General features: G+C 63.8%; 2 protein-coding genes across 2 annotated transcripts; one reads left to right on the forward strand and one right to left on the reverse strand.

Moving 5' to 3' along the window:
- The first annotated feature begins 4,757 nt into the window (after nucleotides 1-4,757).
- Nucleotides 4,758-10,934, forward strand: ATG4D (autophagy related 4D cysteine peptidase). Its single transcript, XM_058658037.1, has 10 exons — nucleotides 4,758-5,019; nucleotides 5,371-5,454; nucleotides 5,543-5,725; nucleotides 5,948-6,224; nucleotides 6,392-6,456; nucleotides 7,830-7,960; nucleotides 9,562-9,640; nucleotides 9,761-9,837; nucleotides 10,223-10,342; nucleotides 10,745-10,934. Exons 1-10 carry the CDS (start codon nucleotides 4,794-4,796, stop codon nucleotides 10,928-10,930), a joined length of 1,428 nt encoding a protein of 475 aa, XP_058514020.1. The 5' UTR covers nucleotides 4,758-4,793; the 3' UTR covers nucleotides 10,931-10,934.
- A 305-nt stretch (nucleotides 10,935-11,239) lies between these two features.
- Nucleotides 11,240-19,858, reverse strand: KRI1 (KRI1 homolog). The gene is made up of 19 exons (XM_058657611.1): nucleotides 19,735-19,858; nucleotides 19,540-19,610; nucleotides 18,971-19,076; nucleotides 18,256-18,364; nucleotides 17,494-17,548; nucleotides 16,847-16,896; nucleotides 16,612-16,708; nucleotides 16,435-16,512; nucleotides 16,147-16,253; nucleotides 15,689-15,815; nucleotides 15,477-15,572; nucleotides 15,218-15,388; nucleotides 14,239-14,314; nucleotides 14,065-14,153; nucleotides 13,836-13,962; nucleotides 13,619-13,749; nucleotides 13,214-13,278; nucleotides 12,803-12,901; nucleotides 11,240-11,708 (listed from the first exon to the last, which is right to left on the reverse strand). The coding sequence occupies exons 1-19, from the start codon at nucleotides 19,826-19,828 to the stop codon at nucleotides 11,369-11,371; spliced, it is 2,088 nt and encodes a 695-aa protein (XP_058513594.1). The 5' UTR covers nucleotides 19,829-19,858; the 3' UTR covers nucleotides 11,240-11,368.
- Nucleotides 19,859-20,265: the final 407 nt, after the last annotated feature.

A 20,265-nucleotide genomic window follows, 5' to 3' on the forward strand; every position in this document is an offset into this window, starting at 1 on the left:
ATCACTCTGAGAGGGAGGGAGGGACTGAGGTCCCAGCCATTGATTCACTCTGGAGGGCTGGGGGCCAGAGCAGGAAACCAAGACAGCATCCAGGTCTCCCGCGTGGGGACCAGGGACTGGAGTCCTCCAGCCATCCCTGCTGATTCCCCTGGAGCTGGAGTCGGGAGTGTGTGCAGGGAATGGAGCCAAGGTTTTCTCGTATGGGATGGAGGCATTTGAAAACGTAGGCTGGGGCCTGGCATGGTAGCATAACGACTAAAGTCCCCACCTTGAACATGCTGGGATCCCATATGGGCACCGGTTCTAATCCCGGCAGCCCTGCTTCCCAGCCAGCTCCTTGCCTGTGACCTGGGAAAGCAGTGGAGGACGGCCCAACGCCTGGGGACCCTGCGCCCGCGTGGGAGACCCAGGAGAGGCTCCTGGCTCCTGGCTTTGGATCAGCTCAGTAGCAGCCGTTGCGGCCACTTGGGGAGTGAATCATCGGATGGAAGATCTTCCTCTCTGTCTCTCCTTCTCTCTGTGCATCTGACTTTGCAATAAAAATAAGTAAATCTTAAAAAAAAAAAAAAGACAAAGAAATGAAGCTCTCTTGTTGGTGAGGATGTCATCACTGGTAACCCCTGTGGCCACTCGGCTGACCAGGCGAAGGCTTCCAACCACGGGTGGGCGTGTTGCGGCCCAAGTCTCAGGACGGAATGTCATTGGCTCAGCCAGACCTTAGGCTTCACCCACCAACCACTCAGCTTGGGGGAGAGTCCAACTGCTGTGCCCGGCCAGGCTGCTCAGTGGTCTTCCCAAGGCTGGGCTGAGCACCTTGAGATGAGCCTAGCTCATTACCCCAGCGAGGCAGACGTGTTTCTAGAACAGTCCACAGAAAGGTCAGAAGTTCACTTCTAGGGTGGCTGGGTTTGCCATGAACCCCCCCCGGGCATCACGTGGTGCCAGTGAGTCACTGACAGGGAGTGAGACACACACGTACTTCGTGTCTGACACAGTTGTTGTTTTTTTTTAAAGTTTGCTTGTGGATTTAATTGAAAGGCAGAGTTGAATGAGGCCGGTAACAGAAGGAGACAGGCAGAGACCTTCCTCTGCTTCCTTAATGACTGCGAGTGCCAGGGCGGGCCGGGCTGAGGCACGAACGGGAACCCCAAGCAGGTTCCCAGGGAGCTGACAGGGGCCCAACTCCTTGTACCGTCTTCCGCTGCCTTCCCAGGCGCAGCAGCAGCAGCGAGCTGGATCAGACGGGGAGACGCCAGGGTCCACACCAGCACTGTGTGTGGCCCCTGAAGTCCCCAAGTGGCCACAGCGGCCAGAGCTGCGCCGGTCCGAAGCCAGGAGCCAGGAGCCTTTTCAGGGTCTCCCATGTGGGTGCAGGGTCCCAAGGCTTTGGGTGATTCTAGACTGTTTTCCCAGGGCACAGGCAGGGAGCTGGGTGGGAAGTGGAGCAGCTGATACCTGAGCCAGCACTCCCATGCGATCCCAGCACATGCAAGGCAAAGGCTTTTCCCTGCTGGGCCCAAGTTTTGTATCTTTCTCCATAAAAAGAGAGTAAGGACAGAATTCGTTTCTTGAACCTTCTATCGCAGAATTGTGGGTCCCGCCGGATGCATGGTGGGCGGGTAGGAAGGCCGCAAGGAGGCAGAGGAAGTTAGACAAGAGGAGTGATCCATTGTGAGAAAGCGCCGCCTCTGTTGGGATGTGTGCGTGATCGAGCCAGTGTTCCATCAAGGACTCCGTCTGGGAGACATTTCCAGGGTGTGACTTATTTCACTGGGGGACATGGGAACTGGGTGGGGACGCACGGAAGCATGTTTGGAATTGCTGAGAGGCCCCTGCGCAAGGTCAGGCACGGGGGAGGGGGGTTGTTCTTTAAGATGTGTTCAGTTATTTAAAGGGCAGTGACAGAGACGGGGGCGGGCAGAGGGAGAAGGAATAAGGACCTTTCCCAAGTGGTCACAGTAGCAGGGCTGGGCTGGTCCGGAGCCCCTCGCGGGGGCAGGGTCCCCAGGCTGTGGGCTGTCCTCGACCCCTTTCGCAGGCCACGGGCAGGGAGCTGGCTTGATAACGAAGCCACGTGGCTGCTGGCATTGCAGGCAGCTGCTTAACACAACTCTGGGGCCCAGCACGGTCGCCTAGCGGCTCAAGTCCTCACCTTACAAGCACCAGTATCCCGTGTGGATACCTGTCCTAATCCCGGCTGCTCCCCTTCCCATCCAGCTCCCTGCCTGTGGCCTGGGACAGCAGTGGAGGACGGCCCAGAGCTTGGGGACCCTGCACCTGCGTGGGAGACCTGGAGGAAGAGGCTCCTGGCTCTGACCATTGTGGCCACTTTGGGAGTGATCCAGTAGATGGCAGATTTTTGTCTCTGTCCCTCCTTCTCTCCTATGGGATCCTGGTTGCACGCAAGGGGAGGACTTTAGCCACTAGGCTATTGCACCAGATCTCCTCATTTCACTTTTGCCGCAGCTGCTGGAGACAGAATCTTACCGGGCCCCTTGAGGCCTTTTCCTCTGACCTGTGAGTCAGAAGCACCTTCCCTGCCATGGCAAGGTGAGCCTCCCCTAACTGCCCCTCTGCTGTCACGCTAAACACTTGGCAGGAATGAACTCACCCTGCTTCCCGGCCTTCCCTTCAGCCAGACGGCTGCTTCCTGGAGCGTGCAACTGACATGCCATCAACCAGGCAGGTCTGACGAGGCTCCTTGTCAGGTGGGGAAGGGGTGCTATCCCCCCTCACACACCCCAGAAAGTTCCCCAGCACCCTTGTTTGTCTTTGCTCCGTTCCCCTATACCACTACCACTCATCAGGTCCCGCTGCTGGAATTCAAGGTGCCTGCGCTTTTCAAAATGTAATGTGTGTTTGAGAGAGAAATGCGGGTTTACTCTCCGAACGGCTGTGGACGTTGGGGCTGAGCCGAGAGTCAGGAAACTAAGCCAGGCTTCCCGGGTGGGTGAGTGGAGGAAGCTGGGCTCTTTTCCCGCCACCTGCCGCCTCCCGGAGCAGGAGCTGGGTGCAGAGCCGGAGCGGCAGCGGGGGGTGTGACACGGAAAACTGGCCGCCAAATGCCAAGGGCTGACGGGGATTTCAGAAAGCTGGAGAGGCACACCGTGAAATAGACGCGTTTAGTTTGCAGCAGAATGATTTTAAAACCCAGGCGTCGTCTGTGTTCCTGACACACCTTTTCCATGAACTGATTGCAGGTCCCTTTGTATTGCGTTAAATTTGCACAGGAGTCGCGCGGTGGCGGGAACAGCTGAAACAGCCGCCCTGACTGCGGCATCCCACATCAGCTCCCGTGCCACTCCCGCAGCTCCCTGTGGATGCAGCTCCCGGCCGCCGGCCTGGGCTCGCAGCGGAGGGTCCCAGCTCCCGGCCGCCGGCCTGGGCTCGCAGCGGAGGGTCCCAGCTCCCGGCCGCCGGCCTGGGCTCGCAGCGGAGGGTCCCAGCTCCCGGCCGCCGGCCTGGGCTCGCAGCGGAGGGTCCCAGCTCCCGGCCGCCGGCCTGGGCTCGCAGCGGAGGGTCCCAGCTCCCGGCCGCCGGCCTGGGCTCGCAGCGGAGGGTCCCAGCTCCCGGCCGCCGGCCTGGGCTCGCAGCGGAGGGTCCCAGCGGCCAGGTCCCTGGCACCCACGTGGGAGACCCTAGGCCTCGTGTGGGCGGGGTCTGTAGGCGTGTGGGCGGGATCAAGCCAGTGCAGAGTGGGTGGGGCCGGGCCCCGCTGGGCGGGGCCTGAACTCGGATTGGCGGGAGAGGAGTGGGCGGGACTGGGACTCGGAGTGAGTGGGATCAGCTCCCAGCAGGGGCGGGGCCAGCGTGGGCGGGGCTTGTACAGTGGAGTGGGAGGGGCCAGGAGCACTGTGCAACGGGCGTGGCCTGGCCTCGGTCGGGGCGTGGCCCGGCGCGCGGCGGGCGTGGCTATGGGCGGAGCCTGCTGGTCCCGGGGCGCTGAGGAGCTCGCGCACGCGCGCTAGGGCGGTTTGGAGGTCGGCGGGTCGCGCCGGGCCGTGGTGTGAACGGCGGCCGGGAGGCCGGGAACACCGGGAAGAGCACCGGAAGGAACACCGGGAGAAGCACCGGGAGGAGCACCGGGAGCACCGGGAGGCCGGGCCGGGGCCTCCCTCAGCCCGCCAAGATGGCCGCGGCGGCGCGCGGGGCTCCCTGGGTTCGGCGGGCGGGCGCGCGCTGAGCTGAGGGGGGCGGCTTGGTCCAGGGGGCCCTGTCCACCCGGCCCTGTCCACCTGTCCCTGTCCACCGGGCCCTGTGCACCCGGCCCTGTCCACCCGGCCCTGTCCCTCTGTCCCTGTCCACCTGTCCCTCTGTCCCTGTCCACCTGTCCCTCTGTCCCTGTCCACCCAGCCCTGTGCACCAGCCCCTGTCCACCCGGCCCTGTCCACCGAGCCCTGTCCACCTGTCCCTCTGTCCCTGTCCACCCAGCCCTGTGCACCGGCCCCTGTCCACCCGGCCCTGTCCACCGAGCCCTGTCCATCTGTCCCTCTGTCCCTGTCCACCTGGCCCTGTGCACTGGCTTCTGTCCACCGGGCCCTGTCCAACTGTCCCTGTCCACACGGCCAGTCTCTGTCCACCGGGCCCTGTTCACCAGGCCCTGTGCACCAGATTCTGTCCACCCAGCCCTGTGCACCGGCCCCTGTCCACTCGGCCGTGTCCCCTGGCGTCTGTCCACCGGCCCTGTCCACCAGGCTCTGTCCACCTGGCCCTGTCCACCGGCCCCTGTCCACCTGTTCCTGTCCACTGGGCCCTGTGCACCGGCCCCTGTCCACCCGGCCACGAGCGCCTCCATGAACTCGGTGTCGCCGGCCGCCGCGCCGTACCGGAGCCCAGAGGAGAGCCGTCGGCCGCGCGCAGCACCCCACCTTCCCGACCCCCGCGGCTTGGGGCGCCCCGGAACCGGCCTCCCTGCGTCCTCCTCCCCGCTCACCGCAGGGGCTGCCGCCGCAGAGGAGCCCGACGAGGTGGACAAGTTTAAGGCCAAGTGTCTCACGGCCTGGAACAATGTCAAGTATGGTGAGGAGGCGCCCAGCACAGCTGGGGGGGACCCCTTCCTCCCCAAAGTTGCCCCCCCGGGCAGCACAGGCTGACCCCCCCTCGGCAGCTCGCCTGTGTCACCTTGGGCAGGATCCTCCTCCACGGGTTACTTACCTCATCTTGAAAATGGGTACAGCGATCAGAAGTGCGTTTCTGCCTGTTGCATGAAGGGTGGACACTCCCATGGCTAGTCATGAGCTGTGGTGGTGGTTGAGGGCGGCTAGCAAGCAGGGATGGAAGAGTGACCATCCGGAGATAGGGCCGTGCCCGTTTCACAGATGGGAGCGTGCACGCTCCGTGGCTGACCATGGCCGCCCGACATCTCCCCAGGTTGGGCCGTCAAAAGCCGGACCAGCTTCAGCAAGCTATCCAGCGTGCACGTCTGTGGCCGGCGCTACCGCTTCGAGGGCGAGGGTGAGCTGTCTGCCACCAGGCTTGGGCGAGTCGAGGACGGGCAGGCTTGTCTTCGGTGGCAGCTGACAGCAGGGCTGTTGTCACGTAGGGGACATTCAGCGTTTCCAACGGGACTTCATGTCCCGCCTGTGGCTCACGTACCGCCGAGACTTCCCGCCCCTGGCCGGGGGCTCCCGGGGCTGCCTGACCTCCGACTGTGGCTGGGGCTGCATGTTACGCAGTGGCCAGATGATGCTGGCACAGAGCTTGCTGCTGCATCTCTTGCCCAGGGGTGAGTATGGGACGCCAGCCGCCACCCGCAAGCCCGGGGGCCACACGGGTCTGCGCCCCCAGGACTGCTGGTGGGACAAGAGTTTGCGGTCCCCTGTGTAAAATGTAGTTTGGCTGGAGGGAGACTCGTTTACCATGGGAAGGTTCCAGTTAAATGTGGGGTGAGTAGGTGGGCACCATTTGTGCGCACACACACCTAGCCTCTGCGTTCTACTCCCTGCAGACTGGACATGGGCCGGGGGCCTGGGCCTGGGTGCCCCTGAGCTGCTGGGGTCGGCCTCTCCCAGCCGGTGCCGTGGGCATACCCGGTGGACACCCCCACGCAGGGCCCAGGGCACCCTGGAGTTGGAGCATGAGCGGTGCCATCGGCAGATTGTATCCTGGTTTGCCGACCACCCCCGGGCCCCCTTCGGCCTGCACCGCCTGGTGGAACTTGGGCAGACCTCAGGCAAGAAGGCGGGGGACTGGTACGGGCCGTCGCTGGTAGCCCACATTCTCAGGTGAGGGCCGAGGCGGGGGCCACGGGGGCTGCTGGCATCTCCCCCAGAGCCCATCCCCCCAGCCGGGCCACTTAGCCCTTCCTCCCTGGCCCTTGGGGGCCGCTGGCATCTCCCGCACAGCCCGTCCCCCGAGCCAGGCCACTCAGCCCTTCGTTCCTGGCCCGCAGGAAAGCTGTGGAGAGCTGCTCTGAGGTGTCTCATCTGGTGGTCTACGTATCTCAGGACTGCACAGGTAAGGGGCTGGGGGCCAAGGTCATGGGGAGCCTGCTGACCAAGGTCATCTGGTGGCCCCAGCTTGCCTCTGGGACAGAGGAGGGATGCTTGGCAAGTTGTTGGCGACCCTCGCCCCTGCCCCTCCCCCAATCCCAGGAGCAGAAAAATTACTTGATTTAAAAAAACAGAATTGTACTTGTGGAGCCGGCAGGCACAGCCAGTTAACAGTGCCAATTTGCAGAGCCTCAGCTGCTCTGTTTCCTTTTCAGCTCCCTGCTCTTGGGCCTGGGGAGCAGTAGGAGATGGCCAAGACCTGGGAGCACCTGCCACAGTGTGGAAGAGCAGGATGGGGCTCCGGGCTCCTGGCTGCTGCCTGACCCAGCCCTGGCTGGCCGGTGGAAGCATTTGGGAGGTGACCCTGCAGACAGAAGCTCTCTGTCGCTGTGCCTCGGAAACATATAAACAAATAGATTGAAATGTTTGTTTATTTGAGACAACTGCCCACAGCAGCCAGGAGCTCCATCCGGGTCTCCCCCACAGGTAGCAGGGACCTCCTACACCAGCTGTTAGCCGCGGTCTCCCAGGGTGTGCACTGGCTGGAAGCTGGGATCCAGAATGAAGTCAGGACTAGAACCCAGACCTTCTGATCCAGATGTGGGACGCCCACTCGCCCCAGTGGCACCTTAGCCTCTGCCCCAAACACACTTCTGGAGGTGTCTCCTTGCACAACGTAGGGGTCGAGACGCTGGCTCGTCCTCCCCTCGAGTCCCCCTTCTCTATAAATCCACCAGCAAGTGCAGGTGCCGGAGCCCGGGCTGGTCTGCCTGGTCAGCGTGACCAGGAATGCCGGAGCCCTAGAGCTGTGCGGGGACTTGGCTTGGTTTAGGCCGGTGCCAGGGGAGCCACAACGCCCGTGCCTTTCCATGCCCTGTTTGCAGGTGTGGGGGCTGGACTGTGGCTGTGCTGGCCCGAGAAGGGCCCAGTCCAGCTTGCTGGGACGCGGAAGGGTCCAGGTTCAGCAAGGGAGAAGGAAGGATCGGGGGCCACTTGAGCCCAGAGGGGCCTGGAGGAGTAGGGCTCCCCTTGGGAGATGTTCAGATGGGGCCCCAGCGCTGGCTGTTCACCAGAGCCACTGAGGACCACCTAGGGAGGGGCTCCGCCTGTCCCCTGCCCTGAGCTATGGGTCTGAGTGGCAGGCCCTTAGTCATTCCTGCTGTAAAGCGGGCATGTGCACACACACACACCTGCCTGAGCTCCCCAGGGTCCGAGGGCACTGGGCGGACACTTATGTGCTGGCCATATCACCAGGGAGTCTGCAGGGGCGAGGCAGAGTCCCTGGGGTTACAGGTCACCTGGCAGCGTGTGGAGTGACCTGCTGCCCTGTCCCTACAGTGTATAAGGCAGACGTGGCCCGCCTGGTGGCCAGGCCAGACCCCGCTGCCGAGTGGAAATCTGTTGTCATCCTCGTGCCCGTGCGGCTGGGTGGCGAGACCCTTAACCCCGTGTACGTGCCCTGTGTGAAGGTAGGTTCTGGCTGATGGCAGGCACCTCTGCCTGGGGGCCCTCCAGGCTTTCCATCTGCAGTTCTCCGGTCCCCTCCTCTCTTTAACCAACATTTAGGGAGCACACGCTGCATGCCATTGTCCCCACTGCTGGGGGTTCAAGGTGCCTGGAACAGCCAAAGCCATGCCCACATCGCGGGAATGGTGGGACATGTACTCTCAGATGCTAATGGGGAGTTTCAGAGTGCAGGGAAGGGTACGTGGGAGTCGCAGAGCCCAGGAAATCCCTTCCCCAGCCAACAGACGTGGAGGGGGCAGAGGAGGGTGCTTCCAGCTGACCCCACGGGCTGCACCCAGCATACAGCCCTGGATCCCCCCAGCGCCCTCCGGCAGCAGGGTTGAGTGCTTCCTCTTCTCCGTGCCCTGAGGAACATGCGGCCCAGGCCTTTGCCGGTACCTCATCTCTCGGGAAATTCACAGGCGGGAACATGGGTGTATGGCTGTCTGGTGGCAATGTAGGAATCCATGCAGTTTTTTATTTTTCATTTTTTCATTGCATGCATTTTCAGGAACTTTGTGAAGCCCATATTTTCTTTTCTTTTTAAAAAAAGATTTACTTGGGGCCTGGTGCAGTAGCCTATAGTGGCTAAAGTCCTTGCATTGCTCACACCAGGATTCCATGTGGGCACCGGTTCGTATCCACTTCCCACCCAGCTCCCTCCTGTGGCCTGGGAAAACAGTGGAGGACGGCCCCAAGCCTGGGGACCCTGTACCCACGTGGGAGACCTGGAAGAGGCTCCTGGCTCCTGGCTGCGGATCGGCTCAGCTCCAGCTGTTGCAGCCACTTGGGGAGTGAACCAGTGGATGGAAGATCTTTTTGTCTCTCTTCCTTTTTCTAAAACTGACTTTCCAATTAAAACAACAACAACAACATTGAAAGGCAAAGAGGGTCTTCCACCTGTTGGTTCACTGTGCTTGCCTGGCAGGAACCTGAGGACCTGGGCCGCCTCCCAGGTGTGTTAACAGAGCTGGACTGGGAGCCAGGTGCTGGCGTCCCAGGGAGCGGCTTACCACGCTGTGCCATGACTCCTTTTCCGTAACGTCACCACTGGCTGTCCCATGAGGTCATTTTTTTTTAAAGATTTGTTTATTTTTATTTGAAAGTCAGATATACAGAGAGGAGGAGAGACAGAGAGGAAGATCTTTCATCCGATGATTCACTCCCCAAGCGGCCTCAACGGCCACAGCTGAGCCGACCCAAAGCCAGGAGCCAGGAGCCGCCTCTGGGTCTCCCACGCGGGTGCAGGGTCCCAAGGCTTTGGGCCATCTTTGACTGCTTTCCCAGGCCACAGGCAGGGAGCTGGGTGGGAAGTGGGGCAGCTGGGATTAGAACCAGCGCCCACATGGGATCCTGGCGCGTGCAAGGTGGGGACTTTAACCACTACTCTATTGCACCAGCCCGAGGTCAGTCATTTAACTCATCTTGTCCCTCGTCCACCTCCATGCTGTGCTCAGGACCCGGCCTGCTCATGGCTGTCCTGCAGCTCTGGCACCGGCTACGTGCTTGGTGAGCGGCTGCTCGACAGCTCCTCCCTCAGCCCTGTCTGCTCACCTCCCTGCAGGAGCTGCTGCGCTTGGAGCTGTGCCTGGGCATCATTGGGGGCAAGCCGCGGCACTCGCTCTACTTCATCGGCTACCAGGGTAGGCCCCGTCCCCCTCCCCTGGGCTCATGTCCACCCCGCTCCCCTCCCCTGGCCTCATGTCCACCCCGCTCCCCTCCCCTCCCCTGGGCTCACGTCCACCCTCCCTCCCTCCCCACAGATGACTTTCTGCTCTATCTGGACCCGCACTACTGCCAGCCCACCGTGGACGTTAGCCAGGCTAACTTCCCCCTAGAGGTGAGCCTGGCCTCCCTGGGCAAGGCTGCGGTAGGGGAAGCACAGGGAGGGTGCAGGGGACCTCTGAGCGTCTCTCTGGGCAGGGCTGTGGTGGGGGCGGCACAGAGGACCCCTGAGTGCCTCCCCTGGGCAGGGCTGTGGTGGGGGCACAGGGAGGGTGCAGGGGACCCCTGAGTGCCTCCCTGGGCAGGGCTGTGGTGCGGGGCACAGAGGACCCCTGAGTGCCTCCCCTGGGCAGGGCTGTGGTGGGGGGCACAGAGGACCCCTGAGCACCTCCCCTGGGCAGGGCTGTGGTGGGGGGCACAGAGGACCTCTGAGCGCCTCCCCTGGGCAGGGCTGTGGTGGGGGGCACAGAGGACCTCTGAGCGCCTCCCTGTCTGCCCAGTCCTTCCACTGCACCTCCCCCCGCAAGATGGCCTTTGCCAAAATGGACCCGAGCTGTACTGTGGGGTTCTATGCCGGAAACAGGAAGGAGTTTGAGACACTGTGCTTGGAGCTGACCAGGGTGAGCCCGAGGAAGGCCGGGGGGGTGGGGAGAAACAGAGGTGCACCAGGGGTTGGGGTGTGGCGAGGGGCTGCTGTCTGGGTTCTAGAAATGGCCAAATCCATGTCCATCTTGACCAAGGCAGGCACGTCGGTCAAGGTCATGTCACGCATCGTGGGTTCTCACCTCACAGTTCATTAGAACCAAGGCCACTTTTGCAGTAGCCATGGGAAGAGGCCAGGGCTGCTGCTCATTGGCTAGGGAGGGTCATACGCTCCCCAGCGCCAATCACAGGGCTGGAGGGGAGCACCTGCTGGCACCAGGAGGCTTTGGGATACATACAGCATGTTCGACACTGCCAGGATCGAGGCTTGTGGCTGTTCCTCGGCTAGGAGCTGAGCCTGCCTCCTCTGCCCCCACCAGGTCCTCAGCTCCCGCTCGGCCACGGAGCGGTACCCCATGTTCACCGTGGCCGAGGGCCACGCCCAGGATCACAGCGTGGAGGACCTGTGCTCACAGCTCTCGGCCCAGCCCCTGCTGCAGCTCCCAAGGCCCGGGCGGCTCCTCAGGGCCCAGCGGCCCAGCTCCGAGGACTTTGTGCTTTTGTGAAGGGGAGGGGGACGCGCGCACGGGAGAGGCAATGCTATTTATTTTTTTATTTATGTCGTTCTGGCAGGGAAATGCCCTTCCCCGAGCCCAGGCTGAGCTCAGCCTGGGAAACACCGGGCCTGGGGCCACTTGGCCTAGGCCCCCATGCAGCCCGCCAGGCCTCAGGCCTTCTGGGCACCCACTCAGGGTCTGACTTAAGTACTGTAGTTTGCACTGGACTGGTCGTGTGTCCCTTGGTGGTTCCAAAGGTCCTGCTGAGGGCTTAATAAAAGCTGTCGGATTTGACCGTGCGTGCTGACGCCGCGAGGGCCTCCGTTTACACACCTGGAGGATGGGCAGGCTCCCTTGTCTGCAGGTTGACAGAAGGTTCCAGGACAAAGGGCGAGCCTGGGCAGGGGCTTGCAGCCCCCCTCGCGGGCCCCGGCTGCTCCCCAGTCCTCAGTGGAGGCCCTTGGAGCCCTGCTTCCTCCGCTGCTGCCGGCTCAGCTGGCGGAAGTGCAGCCTTTTGGGGTTCAGGCCGAAGGCTTGCAGTCTCTGGCGGCTGAACTCGTGGCCACCCAGCGTCACCGTGGGGCCCAGCAGCCGAGCCTTCTTGCTCTTCCTCCGCTTCTGGGGGACTGGCTTCTTGGGAGCTGACTCTGGGGCCCCGTCTTCCTGTGCCGGGGGGCTCTCAGGGCGGGGTCGCTTCCCCTGCGACCCGTCGGGCGCCGACAGCGGACCAAGCGCACTGGCCTCATCTCCCTGTGGCTTCCTTGTGGCTTCAGTGGGCACTTCCGTCCTGGGGGGGTGGGGGCAGCATGAGCACTTAGGCCAGGCACAGGGGCCCCGTGCTGCACACCAGCACCCACTGCACAGAGGGGGGAAGACAGAGGCAGCAACGCAGTGACGCAGGGCCTGCCGGCAGTGTAGACTGGGGCTGCTGCTCACTGCTGGACTGAGTTGCGTGGTCTTGTAGCACAGTGGGTTAATAAGCCATCGCTTGGGGCACTGGGCTGAAGTTCTAGCTGCATTGCTTCTCATTCAGCTTCCTGCCAACGTGCCTGGAGAAGGCAGCAGATGGCCCGGGTCCTGGGGTCCCTGTCACCTCCATGGGGACCCCTTGCCTCCAGCCCAGCCCCACTGTAGCAGGCATTTGGAGGGAAGCAGTGGTGGGAGATGTCCGTCTCTGGCCTTTCAGATAATCAGTCCTAACATTTAACTCGGCTTCTCAGCAGCTGGCTGAACTTCTCTCACCATTCTCCATTCCCCTCCCAAACTCGAAGGTATTTGAAAGGCAGAGTAACCAGGCCCTGCGCGGTAGCACAGTGCCTACTGTGCTTGTCCTGCCCTGCCAGGATCCCACATGGGCACAGGTTCATGTCCCGGCTGTTCCACTTCCCTCCCAGCTCCCTGCCTGTGGCCTGGGAAAGCAGTGGAGGATGGCCCAAGGTCTAGAGACCCTGCACCCGTGTGGGAGACCTGGAAGAGGCTCCAGGCTCCTGGCTCCTGGCTTCAGCCTGGCTCAGCTCCAGCTGTTACAGCTTTTTGGGGGAATGAACGATCGGATGGAAGCTCTCTCTTCTCCCCTCCCCCTCTCTGTGACTTTGCCTTTCAAATAAATAAGTTGTTCTTAAATAGCACAAAACTGAACAGCTACTACTGGAGTTGGCACTCAGACCCGTGTGGAAGGCCACTGTTTGAAGCTGCAGCCTGACCCCCGGCAGCCTTGGCTGCTGTGGCTCCCTACACTGGTGCCCGAGGACCTGACCACGGCAGCCATGGGCCAGCAGCGTGGGGCAGGGACTTGGCCAAGGTGACAGGCAGCGGCCGCCTGGCCAGGACTGGCACCCCAGGGGCTCCCGACCCAGCCTCCTCCGACTCGGGCATGCTTACTCTTCAGCACAGAGCGACTTGAAGATCTGTCTCTTCTTCCACGTGTTGCGCGCCTTCTGGCTGTACGCCCTCTTGTCCTGCAGCTCCTCCTGCTCTGACCTGCGGGGGCCAGGCACCTGTCTGTCAGCTGACACCCTGGGCGCCACCTGCATGCCTGCCCGCCTCACCCTGGCCCGGCTCTGCCCTGGCACCTGTCTGTCAGCTGACACCCTGGGCGCCACCTGCATGCCTGCCCGCCTCACCCTGGCCCGGCTCTGCCCTGGCACCTGTCTGTCAGCTGACACCCTGGGCGCCACCTGCATGCCTGCCCGCCTCACCCTGGCCCGGCTCTGCCCTGGCACCTGTCAGCTGACACCCTGGGCACCACCCGCACTTCCACCTGCCCCAGCCCGGCCGGCTCTGCCCTGGCACCTGTACATGCAGGTCTTCTTCAGTGAGCACCACCGGTTCAGCTCCTTGTCGTCCGCGGCCAGGATCTGGGGGGCAGAGGAAAGGGGTAGGACTCCTGCTGTGTGATTTCTCAGGGAGCCCCGAACTGGAACCTGACCTGCCAGGCACCCTTGCACGAGCCAGCACAGGCTGCACAGCCACAGCCACGAGGAAGGGCCTGACGTGAGGCTTGTTTCACAGATGGGGAAACTGAGGCATGCCGTAAGTCACCAGTTAATGGTGAGCTTTTATCACCCCTTTTTTTTCTAATACCCAAGCTGTATTTAAATGAGCGAGGCCACTGTTGCTATGGCATTTCCGGGATGAGGCGCGCAGCCCTGGGGTGTAGCCTGGGCTGTGTGCCCCTCCGCTGCTCAGGACCCTCACCTCTTCGGTGCTGAGCCCGAAGTCACAGGGAACCACGCTGCGGTACTTGAAGCGACAGGGCAGGTCATCGATGATGTCCTCATAGTCCAGGCGGTAGTACTCGTCCAGGTACTCCTCAAACGTCTTGTCCCCTGCAGGGGGGACAGCCAGGCTGCCGGGTGGCCCAGGGCCCAGGGAGCCCGCAGCCCCCGCGCGGCCCCAGCCCGGCTGGCCTCACCAGGGTCAAACACTGGCTTCTCCTGGCCCACGGCAGCGGCGAAGGGCGACCTGCGTTTCTTCTTGCCCGATGTGGGCGGTCTGAGCTGCTTCTTCCGCGGCTGGCTGGGGTCGTAGTCAGCGTCCATCTGCAGAGGCAGGTGGGCTGGACGAGGGCGGCACTCAGGGGGTCCTGGGCCCCTCTCTGAGCCTCGCATATCCAACGAGAGGTCCCCCCCAAGCCCACTCACATTGAAGTCGGCATCCTCACAGTGCGGCTCGTGCTGGCTCCAGGCTCCGTCCTGCTCGGGCCCGTCCCACCTGTCCCAATTCCAATCATCTGGTTCCGGAAGGATGGGCGAGGTCAGGGCAGGAGCCGGGGGCTCTGGGCCCGGCGCCCCTGCCCAGCCCCAGGCGGACTTCACCTTCCAGCCCTTCCTCCTCCTCAAACTGTGGCTTCTCTTCCTCCGTGGCGCCGTAATACTCATCACCAAAGCACTTCTGTGGGGTCAGGGCACGGGGTTGGCACAGTTCACTCCTGGCACGCACATGGAGCGTTCCCCAAAGCCCCTTCATGACCCCAGAAAGCATCCTAGACAGCTTTGTCCCTGCCCAGGCCTTGGTGGCTCCCAAGGGACCCCGCTCCTGAAGTGGGGGGACCCTGTGGGTCCAGGTCCCCAGAACCCTCTGCAATGCTCGCTCCCTCCCTGACTCGGTGCCCACTCAGTCCTCAGGGGTACACTTAGCTGCCCGTCTGCTCGACTGGCCAGGTAGGGACGTTAAGACCCCACATGCTGGCAAGGTGGTCCCCTCCCCTGCCGTGGGATCCGCAGACTCCCCGCGTGGAGGCAGCCCACGTGCTTGGAGACCTGCGTCAAGCTCGGGCCTGGCTCAGCTCCGGCTGTTGCAGCCATCCGGGGCGTAACCCAGTGGATGGGAGATCTCTCTGTCTCCTATTGTTTCAACTGAATAAGTAAATGTTTAAAGAGATCACAAAAAATAGGGGAAAAAAGAAGGAATTACGAGGAAATGGGATCCTTGAACTTGCTCCTACTTGCAACTGTCTGACTTTCTAGAATGATGCAGAAGCCGGAGATGCGTGCGAGCAGCCGTCCTGTGAGCCGGCCCTACAAGACCCCGTGACCAGCTCCTGCCCCTGGGTGGAGGCAGCCTGTGGTCCCGAGCAGACTCAACCGCAGCCCGTCGCTCTGCTGTGCTGTCACTAGCTCAGGTGGCCCCACAGGCAACCCCTGCGGCAACTCGAGGGGAATTTTCCAGAATATTCCTGCACACTGTGCTTTCTGCATCCCTGACCTCTCTGCCCTCAGACGAGCGGGGAGTGGCCCAGAGGGCAGGTGCCCGGAGCCCCCACGGGTCCCCCGGAAGGCCCGGGAGGGGCCACACCTGCATGAGCTGGTCGTGGAGCGCTGGGTCGAAGTCCTCCTCGAGGTCCTGCTCCTCCAAGCCTAGCGTCTCGTTGCCAGTGACCTGCCGCAGCTTCTCCAGCTTGGCCAGAATCTCCTTCCGCTTCAGGTTCTTGAGTTGTTTCAGTTCTTCCTGCTTCTTGGCCTTCTCCTGCAGGCGGGGGATGACGCGGGTGGGCGTGCGGACGGGCGTTTGGGCAGGTGCGCAGGCCCCTCCAGCCGCCCACGCGCTCACGCACCCTCCTCTTGCGCTCCCGCGTCTCTTCTCGCTTCTCCTTCCGGCGCTCGTCTTTGCGCCGCACGGAGGACGCGATGCTGCGTGGGTAGGTCTTGACCTGGGGCAGTCCAGACAAGGCAGACCAGGGAGGTGACTAGGGCTGGTCCGGGCCAGGGGCTGGGGGCTGGAGGCAGGGGGTTCGGATGCCCAGGGCGCTGCTCCCCAGCCACCCACCGAGGCGGAGTCCGGCTCCTCGAAGCGGAAGTTGTATTTGTGCTCAAAATCCTCCTGTTTCTTGAGGAACAGCTCGCCCTCGTCCGAGGAGTCCTCCACAGCCAGCTGCACAGGGGGGCCGGGGATGCTGTGGACAAGATGGGGCGTGGGGACGCCCACGTGAGGTTTCCACACGCACCCCGGCGACACCAGGCACGGGGACTCGTGCATAGACTGATTTTTTTTTAGTGATCTACTTCTGTTTATTTGGAAGAGTTACAGAAAGAGACAGAAAGAAGTTTCATCTGCCGGTCCTCTCCCCAAGTGGCCAGAGGGCCAGGATGGTCCAGGCTCAAGCCAGGAGCCTCTTCCGGGTCTCCCACGCGGGTGCAGGGTCCCAAGGCTTTGGGCCATCTTTGACTGCTTTCCTAGGCCACAGGCAGGGAGCTGGGAGGGAAGTGGAGGACAGAGTGACTCACCACTCCTCCTCCTCCTCCTCCTCGTAGCGCTTGTTGAGGATGTAATCCCGCAGGAACTGTTCCCCCTCCTCCAGCTCCGGGTTGTTCCAGTACTCCCTGAGGTAGGTCTGGGGGCAGGGAGGGGAGGTGGCATGACCCAGGCCAAAGGGCAGGCGTGACCCTGGTCGACTCAGGGAACTGAAACGGCCCAGCCAGCTGATCCCCATTGTATGGATGGAAATACGGAGTCCCTGGGATGGGCACGGCTCGCCGCCTGCCCCCACCCTGCGACCGCCCGCGACAGCTCACCAGCTCCTTCAGGGATTCTGGGTCCCGGGCCTCCTTCCGTCCCTTCAGCCACTCCACATAGTCTGCCTCCTCCTGGGCCTGGGTTGTGGGGGAGCCGGCACTGAGGGGTCTGCGGGAGCCCCCGGCGGCACCCCGCTGCTGTGGCCCCCAGCAGGCCAGCCGGGCCTGGGCACCCACCTTCTCCTCCTGGCTCTTGGCTCGCTTTTGCAGCAGCCCGGAGCCCCCCTCTCCGGCGCTGTCCTCATCCTCACTGCCTTCCACGAACGCGCGGAAGCTGTCCACGGCGGAAGGATGAGATTCAGGACGGGCCCGCCCCCATGCCCCTCCCCTCTCCTCTGGGACACAGCGATGGGGCCCGTTTCACAGGTGTGCAAACCGAGGCTGTGAACCCCGGGTCCCCACCCCAACTCACCTCTCCTTGAGCTGCTGCTGCTCCTCCACGTAACTTTTGGATGAGGCTGGCTGCAAGGGAGACAGCGAGGTGAGCCTGGGGCAGGCCCGGGCCTCAGTACCCCACCCGGCCTGGCCCACCCCACCAGGCCCGGGCCTCAGTACCCCACCAGGCCTGGCCCACCCCACCCCGGCCCGGGCCTCAGTACCCCACCAGGCCTGGCCCACCCCACCCCGGCCCGGGCCTCAGTACCCCACCACGGCCTGGCCCACCCCACCCCGGCCTGGCCCACCCCACCAGGCCTGGCCCACCCCACCCCGGCCTGGCCCACCCCACCACGGCCTGGCCCACCCCACCAGGCCTGGCCCACCCCACCCGGCCTGGCCCACCCCACCAGGCCCGGGCCTCAGTACCCCACCAGGCCTGGCCTACCCCACCCCGGCCCGGGCCTCAGTACCCCACCACGGCCTGGCCCACCCCACCACGGCCTGGCCCACCCCACCAGGCCTGGCCCACCCCACCAGGCCTGGCCCACCCCACCCCGGCCTGGCCCACCCCACCACGGCCTGGCCCACCCCACCAGGCCTGGCCCACCCCACCCCGGCCTGGCCCACCCCACCCCGGCCTGGCCCACCCCACCACGGCCTGGCCCACCCCACCCCACTTACCTGGAGTCTCTGAGCTGAGCTCCCCTCGTCCGAGCTCTCCTCGTCCACATATTTGCTGCACGAGAAGGAGAGGAGGACTCAGAACTTGACTGTTCAGGGCAGCTCGCTGGCCCAGGAAGGAGGGCTGCAGCCTGGGGCGTCTCTGGGCTTGTCTCCCTCCCCACTCCCAGGCATGGGGGGCTGCAGCCTGGGGCGTCTCTGGGCTTCTCTCCCCTTCCTCCTCTACTCCCAGGAAGGAGGGCTGCAGCCTGGGGCGTCTCTGGGCTTCTCTCCCCTTCCTCCTCTACTCCCAGGCATGGAGGGCTGCAGCCTGGGGCGTCTCTGGGCTTCTCTCCCCTTCCTCCTCTACTCCCAGGAAGGAGGGCTGCAGCCTGGGGCGTCTCTGGGCTTCTCTCCCCTTCCTCCTCTACTCCCAGGAAGGAGGGCTGCAGCCTGGGGCGTCTCTGGGCTTCTCTCCCCTTCCTCCTCTACTCCCAGGCATGGGGGGCTGCAGCCTGGGGCGTCTCCTGAGGGTGTCCCCCATCCACTCCCAGGCAGGGGGGGGACTGCAGCCTGGGGCGTCTCTGGGCTTGTCTCCCCCCGCCACTCCCAGGCGCCTGCTTGGTTCTCTCATCTGCTTCTGCCCTGAGACGTCTGTGCTTCTGAGAAGGCTGGGGTGGGCAGCGGGCGGGCCGGGCCGGGGGAGACCCCCTTGTTGTGGTTAGGCTGGGACAGGCAGCGGGCAGGCCGGCACAGGGACGGACCACACACGGGCTGCCTCACCCTCCCTTCTCCAAGATGACCTTCCGCTCATAGTCCTTCAGGTACATGGGTCGCACTTTCTTTCGCTTCTCTGAAGTAGACGTCTCCTCTTCCTCCTCCAAGGATGAAGCTGTTGGCCCACGGGGAGACCCTCACATCACGCAGGACCCTCCTGGGTAGAGTCCTCACTTGCCCTGTCCCTTCCCCCCCACACACCCCCCAATGACAGAAAGACACAAAGATCTTCCAGTTGTGGTTCACTTCCCAAATGGCCACACCCTATCTGAAACCAGGAGCCAGGAGCTTCCTCTGGGTCTCCCACGCGGGTGCAGGGTCCCAAGGCTTTGGGCCGTCCTCCACTGCTTTCCCAGGCCACAGGCAGGGAGCTGGGTGGGAAGTGGAGCAGCCGGGACACACACTGGCAGTCAATACTGGCCCAGTAACCAGTTAGAATTAATTTTAACGTGCCCTGGGCTTATTAGGATATTACTGCATTCCACATCACAGACCACTGTCCTAACTATTCACAGCAGGTTGGAGGAAGGCTTTGTGCAAACAGGTGGCCGGAAATCAGATGAACACTGTGGGGAGACCCCACGGGGGCCGCCCACGCCGGATGGCAGTGCCTGAGTTGGTTTCCTAGCCCAAGACCACCCCGCTCAAGTCTACCAGGGCAGAAGGATTGGTGCAGTCGACCCAGGGAACCCCAAGCAGGTGAGTGCCAGGCCCGCCAGACCTGGGCTCTGATAGAAGGTAGCATCTTTCTGGTAAATCCGGGGGTCTTTCTTCTTCAGCAGGGACAGGGTCCGGTAAAAGTCGCGCTCCTGCTGTGGGTCAAATTCCTAGGGAAAGGGGACAAGCAGGAGAGAAGAAGTGCGGGGCAAAACGGGGACGCAGCCGGAGAGAGAGTGGCAGGGCACCCAGGTATGCGGGGGAGTGGTCAGGGACAGCACAGACGGGGGCAGCTGGGCTGCACCACGGGACTGGCAAGGGACCCGAGCTGCCACGCTTGGTCCAGGGACTTGGACACATTGGCAAGAAGGTGGGGGGAAGTCCTGGTGACCCCTGGACACTGGCAAGGTGTGAGGGTCGGGGAGCCTGGGGAGCCCTGGACACTGGGATGGCTCCCCCAGGGGTGCAGTGAGGGTCGGGGAGCCTGGGGACCCCTGGACACTGGGATGGCTCCCCCAGGGGTGCAGTGAGGGTCGGGGAGCCTGGGGAGCCCTGGACACTGGGATGGCTCCCCCAGGGGTGCACTGAGCGGCTAGGACGCGTCGGGCACGGCGGCGTGGACAGGAAGCCTACCACGCGCTCGTCGCTCGAGTCGGACTCGGAGCTCGAGTCGTCCCCGTCCCGGTCCCCGTAGCGATCCTTGACTGCGGGGTGCAGACGGGTGACCCTCCTCAGCACCCCCACCCATCGGGCTGGGCGGAGCGCCCCCGTGCCCTCCCCTTGGCCCCGCCACAGGCCCGGGCCTCCGCCGGCAGCCGCCGCACTCACGTCGCTGCAGCTCCTCGCGCTCCCGGTAGCGGCTGTAGCGAGCGGCGAACGCCGCGTTCACGCGCAGAGGTGATGCCCCGCGCGGCTCCGGCATGGCGGCCACGGGAGCCAGCGCGCACGCGCAGGGCAGGGCAGGCCACGGAGGGGCGTGGCTCGCAGCGCGCACCGCCCACAGTAGGCGGGGCCTCGGACAGCCGGCCTCCTTGCGAGCCACTGCGCACGCCCAGGGCAGGCCCACGGTTCCGGCCCAGCGGGGGGGCGTGGCTCGCATCGCGCACCGCCCAGTGAGATCTGTGCAAGGGGCGGAGTCAAAGCTTAGTCCCGCCTCTCTACCAACCAGTGGGCACGCACGAGGCCGGTGGAGGGGGCGTGGCTCACACGCACCTCTCCTCGTGGGCGGGGCCGCGCCCATCCCGGTCCCTGTGAGCCACCGCGCACGCGCCGGGGAGCGGGGCGTGGTCTCCACCAGGCCCCGCCCGCGTAGCCCCGCCCCTTCCGGGCTGCCGGCCGCTTCGGGGTAGGCCGCGGCCT

This window comes from Ochotona princeps, chromosome 33, assembly GCF_030435755.1.
Source record: "Ochotona princeps isolate mOchPri1 chromosome 33, mOchPri1.hap1, whole genome shotgun sequence".
NCBI lineage: Eukaryota > Metazoa > Chordata > Mammalia > Lagomorpha > Ochotonidae > Ochotona > Ochotona princeps.